General features: G+C 46.6%; 1 protein-coding gene across 1 annotated transcript in view; it reads left to right on the top strand.

Annotated features, from left to right (window-relative positions):
- Positions 1–24,124, top strand: part of LOC128684398 (axoneme-associated protein mst101(2)) — a 182,681-nt gene that overhangs the window by 68,692 nt on the left and 89,865 nt on the right. Inside the window, exons 4-5 of the mRNA XM_070098198.1 lie at positions 19,790–19,919; positions 20,969–21,177. Coding sequence (XP_069954299.1) covers positions 19,790–19,919; positions 20,969–21,177 — 339 coding nt within the window. The remainder of the gene's footprint in view (positions 1–19,789; positions 19,920–20,968; positions 21,178–24,124) is intronic.

Raw genomic sequence — 24,124 nt, 5'->3', positions numbered from 1 at the left:
ACTCCTGCAGCCTTGAGGCGCCGCCGGTGTTGATGCCCAACACTCCTGCAGCCTTGAGGCGCCGCCGGTGTTGATGCCCAACACTCCTGCAACACTTGAGGCGCCGCCGGTGTTGATGCCCAACACTCCTGCAACCTTGAGGCGCCGCCGGTGTTGATGCCCAACACACCTGCAACACTTGAGGCGCCGCCGGTGTTGATGCCCAACACTCCTGCAACACTTGAGGCGCCGCCGGTGTTGATGCCCAACACTCCTGCAGCCTTGAGGCGCCGCCGGTGTTGATGCCCAACACTCCTGCAACACTTGAGGCGCCGCCGGTGTTGATGCCCAACACTCCTGCAACACTTGAGGCGCCGCCGGTGTTGATGCCCAACACTCCTGCAACACTTGAGGCGCCGCCGGTGTTGATGCCCAACACTCCTGCAACACTTGAGGCGCCGCCGGTGTTGATGCCCAACACTCCTGCAACACTTGAGGCGCCGCCGGTGTTGATGCCCAACACTCCTGCAACACTTGAGGCGCCGCCGGTGTTGATGCCCAACACTCCTGCAACACTTGAGGCGCCGCCGGTGTTGATGCCCAACACTCCTGCAACACTTGAGGCGCCGCCGGTGTTGATGCCCAACACACCTGCAACACTTGAGGCGCCGCCGGTGTTGATGCCCAACACTCCTGCAACACTTGAGGCGCCGCCGGTGTTGATGCCCAACACTCCTGCAACACTTGAGGCGCCGCCGGTGTTGATGCCCAACACACCTGCAACACTTGAGGCGCCGCCGGTGTTGATGCCCAACACTCCTGCAACACTTGAGGCGCCGCCGGTGTTGATGCCCAACACTCCTGCAACACTTGAGGCGCCGCCGGTGTTGATGCCCAACACTCCTGCAGCCTTGAGGCGCCGCCGGTGTTGATACCCAACACACCTGCAACACTTGGGTATCTGTCTTGCCTACACGGTAGGCGTGTTCAGTCATGTACAGAGCGTAGGCCGAAGGCAGCAGAAGTAACTAGGTACAGATGATATAATCACTCCACCAGTAAAAACTAAAAAGGGTTGGATTCTAGAAGGACCTATCTTCTCCGATGTCTTGGAGATATTCCACCTCATCTTCCATACTATATAAGACTCCATTCTCATGCTTCAGCTAATCTACTTAAAACCTTAATTTTTAGACGGGTGGAGGGGTAAGCCAGCGGAAGGCCTCGGTCAGATGACGAAAAGTTCCAACGGCTGGTCATCATCTGACTAAGACCCGCGTCAGGAAACACTTATTCTGTTTTCTGACGAACTTTACCTAACCTAAGCTCTGCTTCACCTTCATAATGTTCCAGACCATGGAGCTGAACTCTTCTCCAGGGACCGACAACCTCTATTTCTACAAGATTGATGTACTAATTACATCATTTTTACCTCGTCACTGCTGCTGCCTTCAACCTAGACTTTGTATTTGATTAAAGACGTCTACCGTGTAGACAAAACGTTTCATCATACATAGCCAAGTGTCGGACATGTGTCATCAACTTGTCGGTGTTCTATACCGTTTTGAACACGCTGCCTCTGTTTTGTCTCCAAGCTTCAGTAGGTGTTAGTCTAGGTAAGGTGTCCTTACCCACACGCACGTACTCACCCAGTTGTGTTTGTGAGTGTCGAGACTCGCTCTCCTGGCCCTCCAGGAGTGTGTGTACTCACCTAATTGTGGTTGCAGGGTCGAGACTCAGCTCCTGGCCCCGCCTCTTCAATGACCGCTACTGGGTCTTGCCTCTCCCTGCTCCATGAGCTTTATCATACCTCATCTTAAAACTGTGTGTGGTTCCTGCCTCCACTACATCGCTTGCCAGACTGTTCCACTTCCTAACAACTCTGTGGCTGAAGAAATACTTCCTAACATCCCTTTGACTCATCTGAGTCTTCATCTTTCAATTGTGACCCCTTGTTTGTGTGTCCCATCTCTGGAACATCCTGTCCCTATCCACCTTGTCTATTCTCCGCAGTATTTTGTATGTCGTTATCATGTCTCCCCTAACCCTCCTGTCCTCCAGTGTCGTCAAATCGATTTCCCTTAACCTTTCTTCGTAGGACATTTCCCTTAGCTCTGGAACTAGCCTTGTTGCAAACCTCTGCACTTTCTCTAATTTCTTGACGTGTTTGACCAGGTGTGGGTTCCAAACTGGTGCTGCGTATTCCAGTATGGGCCTGACGTACACAGTGTATAAAGTCGTGAACGATTCCTTACTGAGGCACCGGAACGCTATTCTCAGGTTTGCCAAGCGCCCATATGTCGCAGTAGTTATCTGGTTAATGTGTGCTACTGGCGATGTACTCGGTATTATACTCACTCCTAGGTCTTTCTCCTTGTGTGAGGTTTGCAGGCTTTGGCCTCCTAGCCTATACTTTGTGTGCGGTCTTCTTCGCCCTTCTCCGATCTTCATGACTTCGCATTTGGCGGGGTTAAATTCTAGGAGCCAGTTGCTGGACCACGCATCCAGCCTGTCCAGGTCTCTTTGTAGACCTGTCTGGTCCGCATCTGATTTAATTCTCCTCATTAACTTCACGTTATCTGCAAACAGGGACACTTCTGAGTCTATCCCTTCCGTCATGTCGTTCACATATACCAAGAATAGCACTGGTCCCAGGACTGACCCCTGTGGGACCCCGCTCGTCACAAGTGCCCACTGTGATACCTCATCACGGACCATGACTCGCTGTTGCCTCCCTGTCAGGTATTGTCTCATCCATTGCTGTACCCTTCCTGTTATATGTGCCTGTTTACCTGGAGTTTACCTGGAGAGAGTTCCCGCGGCCCGGTCTGTGGCCAGGCCTCCTGGTGGATCAGAGCCTGATCAACCAGGCTGTTACTGCTGGCTGCACGCAAACCAACGTACGAGCCACAGCCCGGCTGGTCAGGAACCGACTTTAGGTGCTTGTCCAGTGCCAGCTTGAAGACTGCCAAGGGTCTGTTGGTAATCCCCCTTATGTATGCTGGGAGGCAGTTGAACAGTCTCGGGCCCCTGACACTTATTGTATGGTCTCTTAACGTGCTAGTGACACCCCTGCTTTTCATTGGGGGGATGTTGCATCGTCTGCCAAGTCCTTTGCTTTCGTAGTGAGTGATTTTCGTGTGCAAGTTCGGTACTAGTCCCTCTAGGATTTTCCAGGTGTATATAATCATGTATCTCTCCCGCCTGCGTTCCAGGGAATACAGGTTTAGGAACCTCAAGCGCTCCCAGTAATTGAGGTGTTTTATCTCCGTTATGCGCGCCGTGAAGGTTCTCTGTACATTTTCTAGGTCAGCAATTTCACCTGCCTTGAAAGGTGCTGTTAGTGTGCAGCAATATTCCAGCCTAGATAGAACAAGTGACCTGAAGAGTGTCATCATGGGCTTGGCCTCCCTAGTTTTGAAGGTTCTCATTATCCATCCTGTCATTTTTCTAGCAGATGCGATTGATACAATGTTATGGTCCTTGAAGGTGAGATCCTCCGACATGATCACTCCCAGGTCTTGGACGTTGGTGTTTCGCTCTATTTTGTGGCCAGAATTTGTTTTGTACTCTGATGAAGATTTAATTTCCTCGTGTTTACCATATCTGAGTAATTGAAATTTCTCATCGTTGAATTTCATATTGTTTTCTGCAGCCCACTGAAAGATTTGGTTGATGTCCGCCTGGAGCCTTGCAGTGTCTGCAATGGAAGACACTGTCATGCAGATTCGGGTGTCATCTGCAAAGGAAGACACGGTGCTGTGGCTGACATCCTTGTCTATGTCGGATATGAGGATGAGGAACAAGATGGGAGCGAGTACTGTGCCTTGTGGAACAGAGCTTTTCACCGTAGCTGCCTCGGACTTTACTCTGTTGACTACTACTCTCTGTGTTCTGTTAGTGAGGAAATTACAGATCCATCGACCGACTTTTCCTGTTATTCCTTTAGCACGCATTTTGTGCGCTATTACGCCATGGTCACACTTGTCGAAGGCTTTTGCAAAATCTGTATATATTACATCTGCATTCCTTTTGTCTTCTAGTGCATCTAGGACCTTGTCGTAGTGATCCAATAGTTGAGACAGACAGGAGCGACCTGTTCTAAACCCATGTTGCCCTGGGTTGTGTAACTGACGGGTTTCTAGGTGGGTGGTGATCTTGCTTCTTAGGACTCTTTCAAAGATTTTTATGATATGGGATGTTAGTGCTATCGGTCTGTAGTTCTTTGCTGTTGTTTTACTGCCCCCTTTGTGGAGTGGGGCTATGTCTGTTGTTTTTAGTAACTGTGGGACGACCCCCGTGTCTATGCTCCCTCTCCATAGGATGGTAAAGGCTCGTGATAGAGGCTTCTTGCAGTTCTTGCTGAACACGGAGTTCCTCTAGCTTCTGTACTAATCTCTTGTGAGGAACTGTGTGTTTGTGTGTGTGTGTGTGTGTGTGTGTGTGTGTGTGTGTGTGTGTGTGTGTGTGTGTGTGTGTGTGTGTGTGTGTGTGTGTGTGTATGTGTGTGTGTGTGTGTGATATGATACAGACACAGACAGACAAACAAGTGTCATCCAGACATCATCATCATCGCCGACCTTCGGCAAGTGACTTCCTCGGTGTTCATGTTTCTGTTTTTGTATCCACCTGTGTGTCTTTGTCTTCTTGCCTCTCCTCACTTCCTCTCCTTACCTCTTATTTCCTCTCTTCCCAGTACTTGCTTCATTTCTTTTACTTTTCCCTCCTTTCTCATCCTTTCTACCAAACCCTCACATTCTGTCTGTATTTTCCCCCCAATTCTCCTTCCTTCTCTTACTTCTCTCTTAGTTCTCCTTCCTTCTCTTCCTCCTACTCCTGCTCTCTTCATTTAGCTTTGCTCAAAAATAATAATATATACTCTCGTCCACTTTCTCTGCTCCTTCTTCCCTCCGTACTTTATCACTTTCTCTTATTATTCAACTCCCTTCTCTTCCCTCAATTACTCTCACCACCTCTTGTTAGTACTCGTTTTTATCGCTTATTTCTTTATATTGATTTTTCATATGTCAAGTGGTGGTGTCACACCATGAACATGTACCATGGGTCAAGTGGTGGTGTCACACCATGAACATGTACCATGGGTCAAGTGGTGGTGTCACACCATGAACATGTAACATGTGTCAAGTGGTGGTGTCACACCATGAACATGTACCATGTGTCAAGTGGTGGTGTCAGACCATGAACATGTAGTACCATGTGTCAAGTGGTGGTGTCACACCATGAACATGTACCATGTGTCAAGTGGTGGTGTCACACCATGAACATGTACCATGTGTCAAGTGGTGGTGTCACACCATGAACATGTAACATGTGTCAAGTGGTGGTGTCACACCATGAACATGTACCATGTGTCAAGTGGTGGTGTCAGACCATGAACATGTAACATGTGTCAAGTGGTGGTGTCACACCATGAACATGTACCATGTGTCAAGTGGTGGTGTCACACCATGAACATGTACCATGTGTCAAGTGGTGGTGTCACACCATGAACATGTACCATGTGTCAAGTGGTGGTGTCACACCATGAACATGTACAATGTGTCAAGTGGTGGTGTCAGACCATGAACATGTAACATGTGTCAAGTGGTGGTGTCACACCATGAACATGTACCATGTGTCAATTGGTGGTGTCACACCATGAACATGTACCACGTGTCAAGTGTCACACCATGAATATGTACCATGTGTCAAGTGGTGTCACACCATGAACATGTACTATGTGTCAAGTGGTGGTGTCACACCATGAATATGTACCATGTGTTAAGTAGTGTCACACCATGAACATGTACCATGTGTCAAGTGGTGGTGTCACACCATGAACATGTACCATGTGTCAAGTGGTGGTGTCACACCATGAACATGTACCATGTGTCAAGTTGTGTCACACCATGAATATGTACCATGTGTCAAGCGGTGCCACACCATGAACATGTACCATGTGTCAAGTGGTGGTGTCACACCATGAACATGTACCATGTGTCAAGTGGTGGTGTCACACCATGAACATGTACCATGTGTCAAGTGGTGGTGTCACACCATGAACATGTACCATGTGTCAAGCGGTGCCACACCATGAATATGTACCATGTGTCAAGTGTGATGTCACACCATGAACATGTACCATGTGTCAAGTGGTGGTGTTACACCATGAACTTGTACCATGTGTCAAGTGGTGGTGTCACACCATGAACATGTACCATGTGTCAAGTGGTGGTGTCACACCATGAACATTTAGTACCATGTGTCAAGTGGTGGTGTTACACCATGAACTTGTACCATGTGTCAAGTGGTGGTGTCACACCATGAACATTTAGTACCATGTGTCAAGTGGTGGTGTTACACCATGAACTTGTACCATGTGTCAAGTGGTGGTGTCACACCATGAACATTTAGTACCATGTGTCAAGCGGTAGTGTCACACCATGAACATGTACCATGTGTCAAGTGGTGGTGTCACACCATGAACATTTAGTACCATGTGTCAAGTGGTGGTGTTACACCGAGAACATGTACCATGTGTCAAGTGTTGTCACACCATGAACATGTACCATGTGTCAAGTGTTGTCACACCATGAACATGTACCATGTGTCAAGTGTTGTCACACCATGAACATGTACCATGTGTCAAGTGGTGGTGTCACACCATGAACATGTACCATGTGTCAAGTGGTGGTGTCACACCATGAACACGTACCATGTGCCAAGTGTTGTCACACCATGAACATGTACCATGTGTCAAGTGGTGGTGTCACACCATGAACATGTACCATGTGTCAAGTGTTGTCACACCATGAACATGTACCATGTGTCAAGTGGTGGTGTCACACCATGAACATGTACCATGTGTCAAGTGGTGGTGTCACACCATGAACATGTACCGTGTGTCAAGTGGTGGGGTCACACCATGAACATGTACCATGTGCCAAGTGGTGGTGTCGCACCATGAACATGTATTACCATGTGTCAAGTGGTGGTGTCACACCATGAACATGTACCATGTGTCAAGTGGTGGTGTCACACCACGAACACTTAGTACCATGTGTCAAGTGGTGGTGTCACACCATGAACATGTAATACCATGTGTCAAGTGGTGTCACACCATGAACATGTACCATGTGTCAAGTGGTGGTTTCACACCATGAACATGTAGTACCATGTGTCAAGTGGTAGTGTCACACCGTGAACATGTAGTCCCATGTCAAGTGGTGGTGTCACACCATGAACATGTAGTACCGTGTGTCAAGTGGTGTCACACCATGAACATGTAGTACCATGTGTGAAATAGTGGTGTCACACCGTGAACATGCACCGTGTGTCAAGTGGTGGTGTCACACCACGAACACTTAGTACCATGTGTCAAGTGGTGGTGTCACACCATGAACATGTAATACCATGTGTCAAGTGGTGTCACACCATGAACATGTACCATGTGTCAAGTGGTGGTTTCACACCATGAGCATGTAGTACCATGTGTCAAGTGGTAGTGTCACACCGTGAACATGTAGTCCCGTGTGTCAAGTGGTGTCACACCATGAACATGTAGTACCGTGTGTCAAGTGGTGGTGTCACACCATGAACATGTAGTACCGTGTGTCAAGTGGTGGTGTCACACCGTGAACATCTAGTACCATGTGTCAAGTGGTGGTGTCACACCATGAACATGTAATACCATGTGTCAGGTGGTGGTGTCACGCTATGAACATGTAGTACCATGTGTCAAGTGGTGGTGTCATGGTGTCACACCATGAACATGTAGTACCGTGTGTCAAGTGGTGGTGTCACACCGTGAACATGTAGTACCGTGTGTCAAGTGGTGGAGTCACACCGTGAACATGTACCGTGTGTCAAGTGGTGGTGTCACACCATGAACATGTACCATGTGTCAAGTGGTGGTGTCACACCGTGAACATGTACCATGTGTCAAGTGGTGTCACACCGTGAACATGTACCATGTGTCAAGTGGTGGTGTCACACCATGAACATGTACCATGTGTCAAGTGGTGGTGTCACACCGTGAACATGTACCATGTGTCAAGTGGTGTCACACCGTGAACATGTACCATGTGTCAAGTGGTGGTGTCACACCATGAGCATGTACCATGTGTCAAGTGGTGGTGTCACACCGTGAACATGCAGTACCGTGTGTCAAGTGGTGGAGTCACACCGTGAACATGTACCGTGTGTCAAGTGGTGGTGTCACACCATGAACATGTACCATGTGTCAAGTGGTGGTGTCACACCGTGAACATGTACCATGTGTCAAGTGGTGTCACACCGTGAACATGTACCATGTGTCAAGTGGTGGTGTCACACCATGAACATGTACCATGTGTCAAGTGGTGGTGTCACACCGTGAACATGTACCATGTGTCAAGTGGTGTCACACCGTGAACATGTACCATGTGTCAAGTGGTGGTGTCACACCATGAGCATGTACCATGTGTCAAGTGGTGGTGTCACACCGTGAACATGCAGTACCGTGTGTCAAGTGGTGGTGCCACACCATGAACATGTAGTACCGTGTGTCAAGTGGTGGTGTCCGACCATGAACATGTACTATGTGTCAAGTGGTGGTGTCATGGTGTCACACCATGAACATGTAATACCATGTGTCAAGTGGTGGTGTCACACCGTGAACATGTACCATGTGTCAAGTGGTGGTGTCACACCATGAACATGTACCATGTGTCAAGTGGTGGTGTCACACCGTGAACATGTACCATGTGTCAAGTGGTGTCACACCGTGAACATGTACCATGTGTCAAGTGGTGGTGTCACACCATGAACATGTACCATGTGTCAAGTGGTGGTGTCACACCGTGAACATGTACCATGTGTCAAGTGGTGTCACACCGTGAACATGTACCATGTGTCAAGTGGTGGTGTCACACCATGAGCATGTACCATGTGTCAAGTGGTGGTGTCACACCGTGAACATGCAGTACCGTGTGTCAAGTGGTGGTGCCACACCATGAACATGTAGTACCGTGTGTCAAGTGGTGGTGTCCCACCATGAACATGTAGTACCATGTGTCAAGTGGTGGCGTCACACCGTGAACATGTAGTACCGTGTGTCAAGTGGTGGTGTCACACCATGAACATGTAGTACCGTGTGTCAAGTGGTGGTGTCACACCATGTACATGTAGTACCGTGTGTCAAGTGGTGGTGTCACACCATGCACATGTACCGTGTGTCAAGTGGTGGTGTCACACCATGAACATGTACCGTGTGTCAAGTGGTGGTGTCACACCACCTGAGCACATTATTAGGTGTATATCCTGTTGCTGAGGTGTGTATATCAGGTATATATCCTGTTGTCTCCTGCTGTGTTTCCTATTGTGATGGAGGGTGTGGTGGTGGAGGGGTGGATGGTGTGGTGGGGGTGGAGCGTGGTGTGGTGGGGGAGAGGGTAGTGACTCAAAGCAGTGAGTCACTACCCTGAGCGTGACTCCCCACCCACTGCTACCATGGGAAGAGTGGGTGAAGCAGGGTGTGGGGAGGTAGAGCGTGGGGAATTGATGGGTGTGGGGAGGTAGAGCGTGGGGGATTGATGGGTGTGGGGAGGTAGAGCGTGGGGGATTGATGGATGTGGGGAGGTAGAGCGTGGGGGATTGATGGATGTGGGGAGGAAGAGCGTGGGGGATTGATGGGTGTGGGGAGGTAGAGCGTGGGGGATTGATGGGTGTGGGGAGGAAGAGCGTGGGGGATTGATGGGTGTGGGGAGGTAGAGCGTGGGGGATTGATGGGTGTGGGGAGGTAGAGCGTTGGGGATTGATGGGTGTGGGGAGGTAGAGCGTGGGGAATTGATAGGTGTGGGGAGGTAGAGCGTGGGGGATTGATGGGTGTGGGGAGGTAGAGCGTGGGGGATTGATGGGTGTGGGGAGGTAGAGCGTGGGGGATTGATGGGTGTGGGGAGGAAGAGCGTGGGGGATTGATGGGTGTGGGGAGGTAGAGCGTGGGGGATTGATGGGTGTGGGGAGGTAGAGCGTGGGGGATTGATGGGTGTGGGGAGGAAGAGCGTGGGGGATTGATGGGTGTGGGGAGGTAGAGGGTGGGGGATTGATTGGTGTGGGGAGGTAGAGCGTGGGGGATTGATAGGTGTGGGGAGGTAGAGCGTGGGGGATTGATTGGTGTGGGGAGGTAGAGCGTGGGGGATTGATGGGTGTGGGGAGGTAGAGCGTGGGGGATTGATGGGTGTGGGGAGGTAGAGCGTGGGGGATTGATGGGTGTGGGGAGGTAGAGCGTGGGGGATTGATGGGTGTGGGGAGGTAGAGCGTGGGGGATTGATGGGTGTGGGGAGGTAGAGCGTGGGGGATTGATGGGTGTGGGGAGGTAGAGCGTGGGGGATTGATGGGTGTGGGGAGGTAGAGCGTGGGGGATTGATGGGTGTGGGGAGGGGTGTGGGGAGGGGTGTGGGGAGGGGTGTGGGGAGGGGTGTGGGGAGGGGTGTGGGGAGGGGTTGCTATAATCTACAACAGCATATATAGACAAAACTTGGGAATCAATATCACGCCAAATATATCACCAGTTGTTCATCACTAGTGGCACTGTGTGGCACTAGTACATCGCTAGTGGCACTGTGTGGCACTAGTACATCGCTAGTGGCACTGTGTGGCACTAGTACATCGCTAGTGGCACTGTGTGGCACTAGTACATCACTAGTGGCACTGTGTGGCACTAGTACATCGCTAGTGGCACTAGTACATCGCTAGTGGCACTGTGTGGCACTAGTACATCGCTAGTGGCACTGTGTGGCACTAGTACATCGCTAGTGGCACTGTGTGGTACTAGTACATCGCTAGTGGCACTGTGTGGCACTAGTACATCACTAGTGGCACTGTGTGGCACTAGTACATCGCTAGTGGTACTGTGTGGCACTAGTACATCGCTAGTGGCACTGTGTGGCACTAGTACATCACTAGTGGCACTGTGTGGCACTAGTACATCGCTAGTGGCACTGTGTGGCACTAGTACATCACTAGTGACACTGTGTGGCACTAGTACATCACTAGTGGCACTGTGTGGTACTAGTACATCACTAGTGGCACTAGTACATCACTAGTGGCACTGTGTGGCACACTAGTACATCACTAGTGACACTGTGGCACTAATACATCACTAGTGGCACTGTGACACTAGTGCATCACTAGTGGCACTGTGTGGCACTAGTACATCACTAGTGGCACTGTGTGGCACTAGTACATCACTAGTGGCACTGTGTGGCACACTAGTACATCACTAGTGACACTGTGTGGCACTAATACATCACTAGTGGCACTGTGTGGCACTAATACATCACTAGTGGTACTGTGTGGCACTAGTACATCACTAGTGGCACTGTGTGGCACACTAGTACATCACTAGTGACACTGGCACACTAGTACATCACTAGTGGCCCTGTGTGGCACTAGTACATCACTAGTGGCACTGTGTGGCACTAGTACATCACTAGTGGCACTGTGTGGCACTGGTACATCACTAGTGACACTGTGTGGCACACTAGTGATTCACTAGTGACACTGGCACACTAGTACATCACTAGTGACACTGTGTGGCACTACTACATCACTAGTGGCACTGTGTGGCACACTAGTACACCACTAGTGGCACTGTGGCACTAGTACATCACTAGTGGCACTAGTACATCACTAGTGGCACTGTGTGGCACACTAGTACATCACTAGTGACACTGTGGCACTAGTACATGACTAGTGACATTGTGTGGCACCAGTACCTCACTGGCACTGTGTGGCACTAGTGCGTCACTAGTGACGCTGTGGCACTAGTACATTACTAGTGACATTGTGTGGCACACTAGTGATTCACTAGTGACACTGGCACACTAGTACATCACTAGTGACACTGTGGCACTAGTACATGACTAGTGACATTGTGTGGCACCAGTACCTCACTGGCACTGTGTGGCACTAGTGCGTCACTAGTGACGCTGTGGCACTAGTACATCACTAGTGACACTGTGGCACTAGTACATCACTAGTGACACTGTGTGGCACACTAGTACATCACTAGTGACACTGTGTGGCACACAAGTACATCACTAGTGACACTGTGTGGCACACTAGTACATCACTAGTGACACTGTGTGGCACACAAGTACATCACTAGTGACACTGTGTGGCACACAAGTACATCACTAGTGACACTGTGTGGCACACTAGTACATCACTAGTGACACTGTGTGGCACACTAGTACATCACTAGTGACACTGTGTGGCACACAAGTACATCACTAGTGACACTGTGTGGCACACTAGTACATCACTAGTGACACTGTGTGGCACACTAGTACATCACTAGTGACACTGTGTGGCACACAAGTACATCACTAGTGACACTGTGTGGCACACTAGTACATCACTAGTGACACTGTGTGGCACACTAGTACATCGCTAGTGACACTGTGTGGCACACTAGTACATCACTAGTGACACTGTGTGGCACACTAGTACATCACTAGTGACACTGTGTGGCACACTAGTACATCACTAGTGACACTGTGTGGCACACTAGTACATCACTAGTGACACTGTGTGGCACACTAGTACATCACTAGTGACACTGGCACACAAGTACATCACTAGTGACACTGTGTGGCACACAAGTACATCACTAGTGACACTGTGTGGCACACTAGTACATCACTAGTGACACTGTGTGGCACACAAGTACATCACTAGTGACACTGTGTGGCACACTAGTACATCACTAGTGACACTGTGTGGCACACAAGTACATCACTAGCGACACTGTGTGGCACACTAGTACATCACTGGAGTTTACTTGGAGAGAGTTCCAGGGGTCAACGCCCCCGCGGCCCGATCTGTGACCAGGCCTCCTGGTGGATCAGAGCCTGATCAACCAGGCTGTTGCTGCTGGCTGCACGCAATCCAACGTACGAGCCACAGCCCGGCTGGTCAGGTACCGACTTTAGGTGCTTGTCCAGTGCCTGCTTGAAGACAGTCAGGGGTCTATTGGTAATCCCCCTTATGTATGCTGGGAGGCAGTTGAACAGTCGTGAAGGTTCTCTGTACATTTTCTAGGACAGCAATTTCACCTGCCTTGAAAGGTGCTGTTAATGTGCAGCAATATTCCAGCCTAGATAGAACAAGCAACCTGAAGTGTGTCATCATGGGCTTGGCATCCCTTGTTTTGAAGGTTCTCATTATCCATCCTGTCATTTTTCTAGCAGATACTATTGATTCAATGTTATGGTCCTTGAAGGTGAGATCCTCCGACATGATCACTCCCAGGTCTTTGACGTTGGTTTTTCGCTCTATTTTGTGGCCGGAATTTGTTCTGTACTCTCATGAAGTTTTAATTTCCTCATGTTTACCATATCGGAGTAATTGAAATTTCTCATCGTTGAACTTCATATTGTTTTCTGCAGCCCATTGAAAGATTTGGTTGATGTCCGCCTGGAGCCTTGCAGTGTCTGCAATGGAAGACACTGTCATGCAGATTCGGGTGTCATCTGCAAAGGAAGACACGGTGCTGTGGCTGACATCCTTGTCTATGTCAGATATAAGGATGAGAAACAAGATGGTAGCGAGTACTGTGCCTTGTGGAACAGAGCTTTTCACCGTAGCCGCCTTAGACTTTACTCTGTTGACTACTTCTCTTTGTGTTCTGTTTGTGAGGAAATTATAGATCCATCTACCAACTTTTCCCCAATGGAAATAAGTCACTCTGTCTGACTTTTTTGGGTTATCCTTGGTTCTCTACACATATGCTGCTATGTATGATAATTCTATGTAACTGTATTTGTGTATACCTGAATAAACTTACTTACTTACTTACCACATTCCTTTAGCACGCATTTTGTGCGCTATTACGCCATGGTCACACTTGTCGAAGGCTTTTGCAAAGTCTGTATATATTACATCTGCATTCTTTTTGTCTTTAGTGCATCTATGACCTTGTCGTAGTGGTCCAGTAGTTGGGACAGACAGGAGCGACCTGCTCTAAACCCATGTTGCCCTGGGTTGTGTAATTGATGGGTATCTAGATGGGTGGCAATCTTGCTTCTTAGGACCCTTTCAAAGATTTTTATGATATGGGATGTTAGTGCTATCGGTCTGTAGTTCTTTGCTATTGCTTTACTGCCTCCTTTGTGGAGTGGGGCTATGTCTGTTGTTTTTAGTAACTGTGGGACGACCCCCATGTCCATGCTCCCTCTCCATAGGATGGTAAAAGCTCGTGATAGGGGCTTCTTGCAGTTCTTGATGAACACGGAGTTCCATAATTCTGGCCCTGGGGCAGAGTGCATGGGCATGTCATTTATCGCCTGTTCGAAGTCATTTGGCGTCAGGGTAACATCAGATAGGCTTGTGTTTACCAAATTCTGTGGCTCTCTCATAAAAAAATTCATTTAGATCTTCGACTCTAAATCTGGTTAGCAGCTTGCTAAAAACTGAGTCATATTGGGACTTGGGTAGCTCACTCATTTCCTTGCTGTCATCTGTGTAGGACCCATCTTGTTTAAGTAGGGGCCCAATACTGGATGTTGTTTTCGACTTTGATTTGGCATAAGAAAAGAAATAATTTGGGTTTCTTTCGATTTCATTTATGGCTTTTAGTTCTTCCCCCGATTCCTGACTCCTATAAAATTCCTTTAGCTTTTGTTCGATGTTTGCTATTTCTCTGACCAGTGACTCCCTACGCATTTCAGACATATTGGCCTCTTTTAGCCGCTCTGTTATTCTTTTCCGTCACCTGTAAAGGGAGCGCCTGTCTCTCTATTTTACATCTACCCCTCCTTTTTTCTTAAAGGAATAAGCCTTGAGCATACATCGAGTGCCACAAATTTAATCTGTTCTTGGCATAAGTTGGGGTCTGTGTTGCTTAGTCTATCTTCCCAGCTTATATCGTTTAGGACTTGGTTTACTTGGTCCCACTTTATGTTCTTGTTATTGAAGTTGAATTTGGTGAAGGCTCCCTCGTGACTGATCTCATTTTGTCGGTCTGGGGCTCCGCACATAGATGTCTGAACCTCGATTATGTTGTGATCTGAGTATATTGTTTTTGATGTGGTGACATTTCGTATCAGATCATCATTGTTAGTGAAGATGAGGTCTAGTGTATTCTCCAGTCTAGTAGGCTCTATTATTTGCTGGTTTAAATTGAATTTTGTGCAGAGATTTAAAAGCTCGTGTGTTTGAGAGTTCTTGTCAGAGCTGCCTCCTGGTGTTATCACTGCAACAACATTATTTGCTATATTCCTCCATTTTAGGTGCCTCAAGTTGAAATCCCCCAAGAGCAAGATGTTGGGGGCAGAAGCTGGAAGATTTTCCAGACAGTGGTCAATTTTCAACAGCTGTTCCTGGAATTTCTGGGACGTTGCATCCGGAGGCTTGTAGACTACCACAATGACTAGGTTTTGGTTTTTGATCTTTACTGCTAGAACTTCCACTACATCATTTGAGGCATTAAGCAGTTCTGTGCAAATAAGTGACTCTGCGATATACAGGCCAACCCCCCCCCCCACCCCACCTTTTGCCTGTTCACTCTGTCACATCTGTATAGGTTGTAACCTGGGATCCATATTTCGTTGTCCAAGTGATCCTTTATGTGGGTCTCTGTGAAAGCCGCAAGAATTGCATTTGCCTCTGCAAGCAGTCCACGGATGAAAGGTATTTTGTTGTTCGTTGCTGGCTTTAGACCCTGTATATTTGCAAAGAAGAATGTCATCGGACTGGTGGTATTGGTGGTACTGGGGGGGACTTCCACAGTAGTACCTTACTAGTGACACTGTGTGGCACAGTACATTACTAGTGACACTGGCACACTAGTACATCACTAGTGACACTGTGTGGCACACCAGTACATCACTAGTGACACTGGCACACTAGTACATCACTAGTGACACTGTGTGACACACTAGTACATCACTAGTGACAGTGGCTCACTAGCACGTCTCAGAGTTGTACGTCACTAGCACATCTCAGAGCAACAATGAATCCTTCAGGAATGTAAGAGGTATGTGACCACTATTAGTTTCCAGTCCCATTATACACTCTTACATGTTCAAGGACTCGCAAAATAGAAAAGGTATAACGATTTGCAGTAAGACTAATCACAGAACTTAAATGGATGAATGTTGAGAAGACCTGATGCATGGTGACTGGGAACACTTACCTGGAGTTTACCTGGAGAGAGTTCCGGTCAACGCCCCCGCGGCCCGGTCTGTGACCAGGCCTCCTGGTGGATCAGAGCCTGATCAACCAGGCTGTTACTGCTGGCTGCACGCAAACCAACGTACGAGCCACAGCCCGGCTGATCAGGAACCGACTTTAGGTGCTTGTCCAGTGCCAGCTTGAAGACTGCCAGGGGTCTGTTGGTAATCCCCCTTATGTATGCTGGGAGGCAGTTGAACAGTCTCGGGCCCCTGACACTTATTGTATGGTCTCTTAACGTGCTAGTTAGTGACACCCCTGCTTTTCATTGGGGAGATGTTGCATCGTCTGCCAAGTCTTGCTTTCGTAGTGAGTGATTTTCGTGTGCAAGTTCGGTACTAGTCCCTCTAGGATTTTCCAGGTGTATATAATCATGTATCTCTCCCGCCTGCGTTCTAGGGAATACAGGTTCAGGAACCTCAAGCGCTCCCAGTAATTGAGGTGTTTTATCTCCGTTATGCGCGCCGTGAAGGTTCTCTGTACATTTTCTCGGTCAGCAATTTCACCTGCCTTGAAAGGTGCTGTTAGTGTGCAGCAATATTCCAGCCTAGATAGAACAAGTGACCTGAAGAGTGTCATCATGGGCTTTGCATCCCTTGTTTTGAAGGTTCTCATTATCCATCCTGTCATTTTTCTAGCAGATACGATCGATACAATGTTATGGTCCTTGAAGGTGAGATCCTCCGACATGATCACTCCCAGGTCTTGGACGTTGGTGTTTCGCTCTATTTTGTGGCCAGAATTTGTTTTGTACTCTGATGAAGATTTAATTTCCTCGTGTTTACCATATCTGAGTAATTGAAATTTCTCATCGTTGAACTTCATATTGTTTTCTGCAGCCCACTGAAAGATTTGGTTGATGTCCGCCTGGAGCCTTGCAGTGTCTGCAATGGAAGACACTGTCATGCAGATTCGGGTGTCATCTGCAAAGGAAGACACGGTGCTGTGGCTGACATCCTTGTCTATGTCAGATATGAGGATGAGGAACAAGATGGGAGCGAGTACTGTGCCTTGTGGAACAGAGCTTTTCACCGTGCCTGCCTCGGACTTTACTCTGTTGACTACTACTCTCTGTGTTCTGTTAGTGAGGAAATTATAGATCCATCGACCGACTTTTCCTGTTATTCCTTTAGCACGCATTTTGTGCGCTATTACGCCATGGTCACACTTGTCGAAGGCTTTTGCAAAGTCTGTATATATTACATCTGCATTCTTTTTGTCTTCTAGTGCATCTAGGACCTTGTCGTAGTGATCCAATAGTTGAGACAGACAGGAGCGACCTGTTCTAAACCCATGTTGCCCTGGGTTGTGTAACTGATGGGTTTCTAGATGGGTGGTGATCTTGCTTCTTAGGACTCTTTCAAAGATTTTTATGATATGGGATGTTAGTGCTATCGGTCTGTAGTTCTTTGCTGTTGCTTTACTGCCCCCTTTGTGGAGTGGGGCTATGTCTGTTGTTTTTAGTAACTGTGGGACGACCCCCATGTCCATGCTCCCTCTCCATAGGATTGTAAAGGCTCATGATAGGGGCTTCTTGCAGTTCTTGATGAACACGGAGTTCCATGAGTCTGGCCCTGGGGCAGAGTGCATGGGCATGTCATTTATCGCCTGTTCGAAGTCATTTGGCATCAGGATAACATCAGATAGGCTTGTGTTAACCAAATTCTGTGGCTATCTCATAAAAAATTCATTTTGATCTTCGACTCTCAGTCTGGTTAGCGGGTTGATAAAAACTGAGTCATATTGGGACTTGAGTAGCTCACTCATTTCCTTGCTGTCATCTGTGTAGGACCCATCTTGTTTAAGTAAGGGCCCAATACTGGACGTTGTTCTCGACTTTGATTTGGCATAGGAGAAGAAATACTTTGGGTTTCTTTCGATTTCATTTATGGATTTCATTTATGCTGCAAATGTCCAACTAAATATTATGATTAATGATTCTTAGGTGTGTACCCTGACAGCAACTTGAAATTAACCCCCACAGCCAGCAAATAACAAGGTCTCCGAAACAGTAAGCACTTTCCCTAAGGTTTGTTACTATGTACCTCAAACAGGACTACTATGTCCTGCTCTCTAATCTGTCCTTACCTCACCTATGGCATTTGTCTGGTGATCTACTAAAGTAAATCACATAGGCAATAATAACTCAAAAGATGGCTGGCTGTACGATCGTTCACTCAATCTAGTGCCAGACAACATACTCATTATTCATAATTCTCACTAGTACTACTATGTATACGGGAAAATTAATACAAATATAAACACTGATTTGAAACTTCTAGATAACTACAACGGAACCGATACACACAACATGACACAAAAATCTTTGATATCATATCCGGTGCTGACTCACTAAGTATAAACTCACTACTCATAAAACGACCTAAAATTTGGGACTCTAATCCTGAAGATTCCAAAAGTTTCCAATCTGCCAACCGATTCAAAGCTACAATTAAAAGCACCAACTTACCTTAATGTGATTCTTGAAAGTAATATACTGTGATAAACAGATCCTAAATTCAATTTGCTTTCATCCAGTCCCACCTTTTTTCCCCTTGCAACTTCCCTATATTGTAAGATAGGCTGCAATCACTTATTTTAGGTATAGCTGTTGCACTGATAATTTCACATAGTATTTATCTTTGTACGTCTTACATGCACGTCACAGAATATATACTGTACCATTATATTTTGTATTTTAATTTAGGTAACTAGTACCACTCACACTATTAAAACCAGACTATTATATTTTTTATTGTGATATTTTACGAATTAACTTGTAATTTGTATCCGTTTTTAAATTCGTGTTAGTATGTGTTTGAACGACACGTATAATAACTCCTAAGAATGTTATAACAAATTGTTTTACAAAGAAATCCAATAATGTCGAAAACGTAGACCAAAATGTCAAACTTAAACATTCTTGTCAACCAATTTAAATAATCGTCCTGTAGTTGCAAGTTAATTTCAAGGTTGACTGAAATGTTTTACCCAACCAGGAACTTTCTATAAAATATACCAGTAATGTCAAGTAATCCTAGTTATGTAAGGTATATGATGTAACGTGTGACAATAAGGGATTTATTTATGAAGAGATGAAGGATCAGACGACCTTGAAAGACTGAGGACACGGTTTTAATGTACAGTGTTTTTTAAGAGCATCTGACAGGACAGGGGAGAGAGAGAGAAGGGGGGGGGGAGGATATTGATGCAAATATAAAACAGGAAACACGATGGTGTTAAAAAGTATTCTTCAAATCTGAGGTTAGTGCAGAAATATCATGAGCTAGTTGAGGTGTTGCATATACGAGTCTCTTTTCTTCTCGTATCTTGTATATTTTATTTGATGTTTGGTATAAATCGTCTAACCTGATGGCAGTTTGTCTAGTGCTTTCATCATCATCCAAGTTGTGATGCTGCGGCCAGAGAGAGTCTGGCGAAATAAGTCTGCAATCAGTGGCCGGAGGGCCGAGCCTCCACCGACCCATGTGTTGAGTGACCCCACAAGGTTTTAGCGCTTCTTTACAACACAAAATGTTGATGTATGAAAATATAATTATAAAAGTTAGGTGATAACGGTATTGTTATTTTGCAGGAAAATGGTCAGAGCAGATCCCCGTCCAAGGGATCCCGGGGCTCCCCCAGGAAGAGGATTCCTCGATCTTCAGATCCCTCCCCCCTGAAGCAGAAGCCTACACCTTCTGCTGCTTCTGCTGAGCGCAAAGGTAAGCCAATGACATTTTCCCCGTGATTTTCACGTGTTTATGAGTTTTTTTTCAAACACTAAAGAAATTCTCATTTTTTCCCAGTCAGGAGAGCAGCAGTTAAAAATGTTAAATTAACTGAAGTTTCTAAGCTTGTGTAGATTTCAATGAGCACAAGACTGCACAGGCTACACTCAGTGTAGGTACATCATTATTTCATTATGCCCACGCCCTGTATTCCATACTCTGCCCACACCCTGTATTCCATACTCTGCCCACACCCTGTATTCCATACTCTGCCCACACCCTGTATTCCATACTCTGCCCACACCCTGTATTCCATACTCTGCCCACACCCTGTATTCCATACTCTGCCCACACCCTGTATTCCATACTCTGCCCACACCCTGTATTCCATACTCTGCCCACACCCTGTATTCCATACTCTGCCCACACCCTGTATTCCATACTCTGCCCACACCCTGTATTCCATACTCTGCCCACACCCTGTATTCCAACACACTCAAGAAAACGCACACTGTACACACACAAGACTATACATGCACAAAACAAATACATATTATACACGCACAAGACAAATAAACACACAAAACACACACACACACACACACACACACACACACACACACACACACACACACACACACACACACACACACACACACACACACACGAGTCAAGGGAAGTCAGGAAGTATTTCTTCAGTCATAGAGTTGTCAAGAAGTGAAATAATCTAGCAAGTGATGTAGTGGAGGCAGGAACCATACATAGCTTTAAGACAAGATATGATAAAGCTCAGGGAGCAGAGAGAGAGAGAGAGAGAGAGAGAGAGAGAGAGAGAGAGAGAGAGGACCTAGTAGCGATCAGTGAAGAGACGGGGCCAGGAGCTGAGTCTCGACCCCTGCAACCACAATTAGGTGAGTACACTACACACATACAAGACAAACCCACACTTCACCCTCAACATAGTGGTTTTAAAGAATATAAATACAAAATGTAATCTTTGAATGTCTGTGTCAAGGTAATGTAGGTGAGTTCCGTTTACACAGCAGTGCCTATGAACAAGATCGAGGTGGGTAAAACAGCCTCGCCCAACCTGAAGGCGGTTAAGTCAAAGATCGGCAGCATGGACAACGCTGCCTACAAGCCCGGCGGAGGCAAGGTCAAGATCGAGAGCAAGAAGCTGGACTTCTCGAAGACGTCGAGCAAGATTGCTGCCAAGAATGTGGCCTACACTCCAGGGGGAGGTGACAAGAAGGTGAGTCTGATTCATTCTCTCTCTCTCTCGCTCTCGCTCTTGTTCTCTCCCTCTCATACAGCTGTTTTTACTAGTCTTACTTCCTATCCCTTAATTCGTTGTTCTGCCATCTTGCTTGTTCTCTTCTTTCCCCTATCCTCAGTGCTTTCTCATCTTCCTCACTCCCCTTCTGTCCCTATTCATTTGCCAATTTTGGGTATTCTCCGCATCCTCTTTCACAGATGCACACAGGACATACAACACACACACACACACACACACACACACACACACACACACACACACACACACACACACACACACACACACACACACACACACACACACACACACCTCACTCATTCACTCTCATTCGCTCTAGAATCTAGAGATTCCATTAATTTAACACTTCTAATGTAGACGAAAGTTAGAATATTCACTAACCCACGGGACAGAGTTAGAACCCATGGCATATTTATCCTAAACTAGCAGGCCAGTGCTCTAACCACTGGACCATGCCAGCATGATAACATACACTAGGAAGGTTAGCATGGGCCACCACTGTGACTGCTAATGCAGTATTTTGGGGGATAAATCTCTCATCATCCTGGCTTAATCTGAGGCCCTTGATACCTGACACCTTAGAATTTTAGTTTGAATTCTGTCATCTGCACGATGGTCATTAAGGCTGCATTTTGCTTGAGCACTTTCAAGAATATGACGACGTTTCGGTCTGACTTTGACTTGTAAATGGTCCAAGTCTGACCGAAGCATCAGAAGGTTCTCTCTCTCCTATGTGTGGGTTGTGACAATGTGGGTAGAATTACCGACAATATGTTAGATAAAAGGACACAAGTGCAAGTAATGTAACATTTTATTGCTGCAATGTTTCGCTCTCCAGGAGCTTTGTCAAGCTGTTACAAAGCTCCTGGAGAGCGAAATGTTCCCACAATAAAATGTCACATTAGTTGCACTTGTGTCCTTTTATCTAACATATGTTCGGGTTATTTGTATATTGTACCAGTCTTGGTATTGTGCACTTTTGTTTTATATTCAAGAACACTTTGATTCCTCAGTTAAGATGATTATGAACATTAAAATGGTATAAAATACCGACAGATTGTTAGGAAAGACACATATGCAACAGTTAGGTATCTTTATTTCGAAACTTTAAGGGTGATGGACTGATTACATCGTCTTCAAGTATCTTCTGCTTCTATCAACTTTTCTGTACTCGACTGAAGAAGCCTACTGTGTAGGCGAAACGTTTCGAAATAAAGATACCTAACTGTTGCATATGTGTCTTTCCTAATAAGATGATTATACTTGGTTTATCAGCTTAGTAACCCAGGCTAGCCCAGGGAAGCCAGTCACTGTGGTTTTTCTCCACTGTTGACTAAATGTGCCCTAGAAATTGTTCGAGTCAGTCCAGTCCTGTTGTGCTGCAGTGAACATTGCAACTGTTCCAGTGAACAAACCACAGAACGGGTGAGGTTTAAACTTATGGCAATTGAGTCCCACAACTCCAGGTCATGATAGCGGTTTTGAGGGGACTTGGGCTAGAGTTCGCCACAGCAGTGCTGGTATGGGAATCGTCTGTAAAAACCTACATATGTGGTCACAAGGGTGGCCCATGCTAACCTCCCTATGGTGTATAAATATACCTAGTTGGATGAATCTTATAATAGCCAACTGGTCCAGTGGTAAACGCACTGGCCTGTGAGTTTTAGGACTCGCCATGGGTTCGAGACCCACCCACTCCCTGATTTATTTGCAATCGTGTTGTTCCAGTGAACATTACAACTGCTATAGTGAACATTACAATTGTTCAGCGAACATTACAATTGTTCAGCGAACACTACAGTTGTTTAGTGAACACTACAATTGTTCAGCGAACATTACAATTGTTCAGTTAACATTTCAATTGTTCAGTGAACATTGCAACTGCTACAGTGAACATTACAACTGCTAGAGTGAACATTGCAACAGCTACAGTGAACATTACAACTGCTAGAGTGAACATTGCAACAGCTACAGTGAACATTACAACTGCTAGAGTGAACATTGCAACAGCTACAGTGAACATTACAACTGCTAGAGTGAACATTGCAACTGCTACAGTGAACATTACAACTGCTAGAGTGAACATTGCAACAGCTACAGTGAACATTACAAATGCTAGAGTGAACATTGCAACTGCTACAGTGAACATTACAACTGCTAGAGTGAACATTGCAACTGTTCCAGCGGTTGCATCATGTTGCACGCATCCTTCCACTGAACGTATGTGCTGTAATATGCCACCCATGAAGTTATCCCCTTTAAAAGTAACTTAAGCTCTGCTGGAGTTACTTATGAAACTGTCATAGCTATTGAACCCATAGTGGAAAGCTTGATAGTATCCTTAACATCCTACTGAAGTCGTCCAGCTTAAGCTGACACATTTCAGTACCTTATTATTGTTACAGTCAAGTAGATGCAAGCCCAGTCAGGCCATCGTATTTTGCGCCTTCCCGCTGTAGCACCTGTGCTGCCATCTAGTAATACACACAAGTTGAAGATTAAGACATAATACAACACTTGAATATCTTTATTGATAGAAACATTGTTCCAGACTGACTGAGGGACTGACTATCTCAGAAACATGACTCAAGAAATCGTAATGACACGATTGCAAATAAACCATACCCCCGGCCGGGATTGAACCCGCGGTCATAGAGTCTCAAAACTCCAGCCCGTCGCGTTAGCCACTAGACCAGCTAGCCACAATAAGATTCATCCAACTAGGTATATTTCTACACCATAGGAAAGTTAGCACAGGCACCTCTGTGACCACAAATGCAAGTTTTTACAGACGAATCTCCAGCTAGCTGGTCTAGTGGCTAACGCGACGGGCTGGAGTTTTGAGACTCTATGACCGCGGGTTCAATCCCGGCCGGGGGTATGGTTTATCTCAGAAACTACTCCA

Source organism: Cherax quadricarinatus, chromosome 4, assembly GCF_038502225.1.
Source record: "Cherax quadricarinatus isolate ZL_2023a chromosome 4, ASM3850222v1, whole genome shotgun sequence".
Lineage (NCBI taxonomy): Eukaryota > Metazoa > Arthropoda > Malacostraca > Decapoda > Parastacidae > Cherax > Cherax quadricarinatus.
Note: the sequence above shows the minus strand (reverse complement) of the source record. Positions and strands in the feature narration are given on the sequence as shown.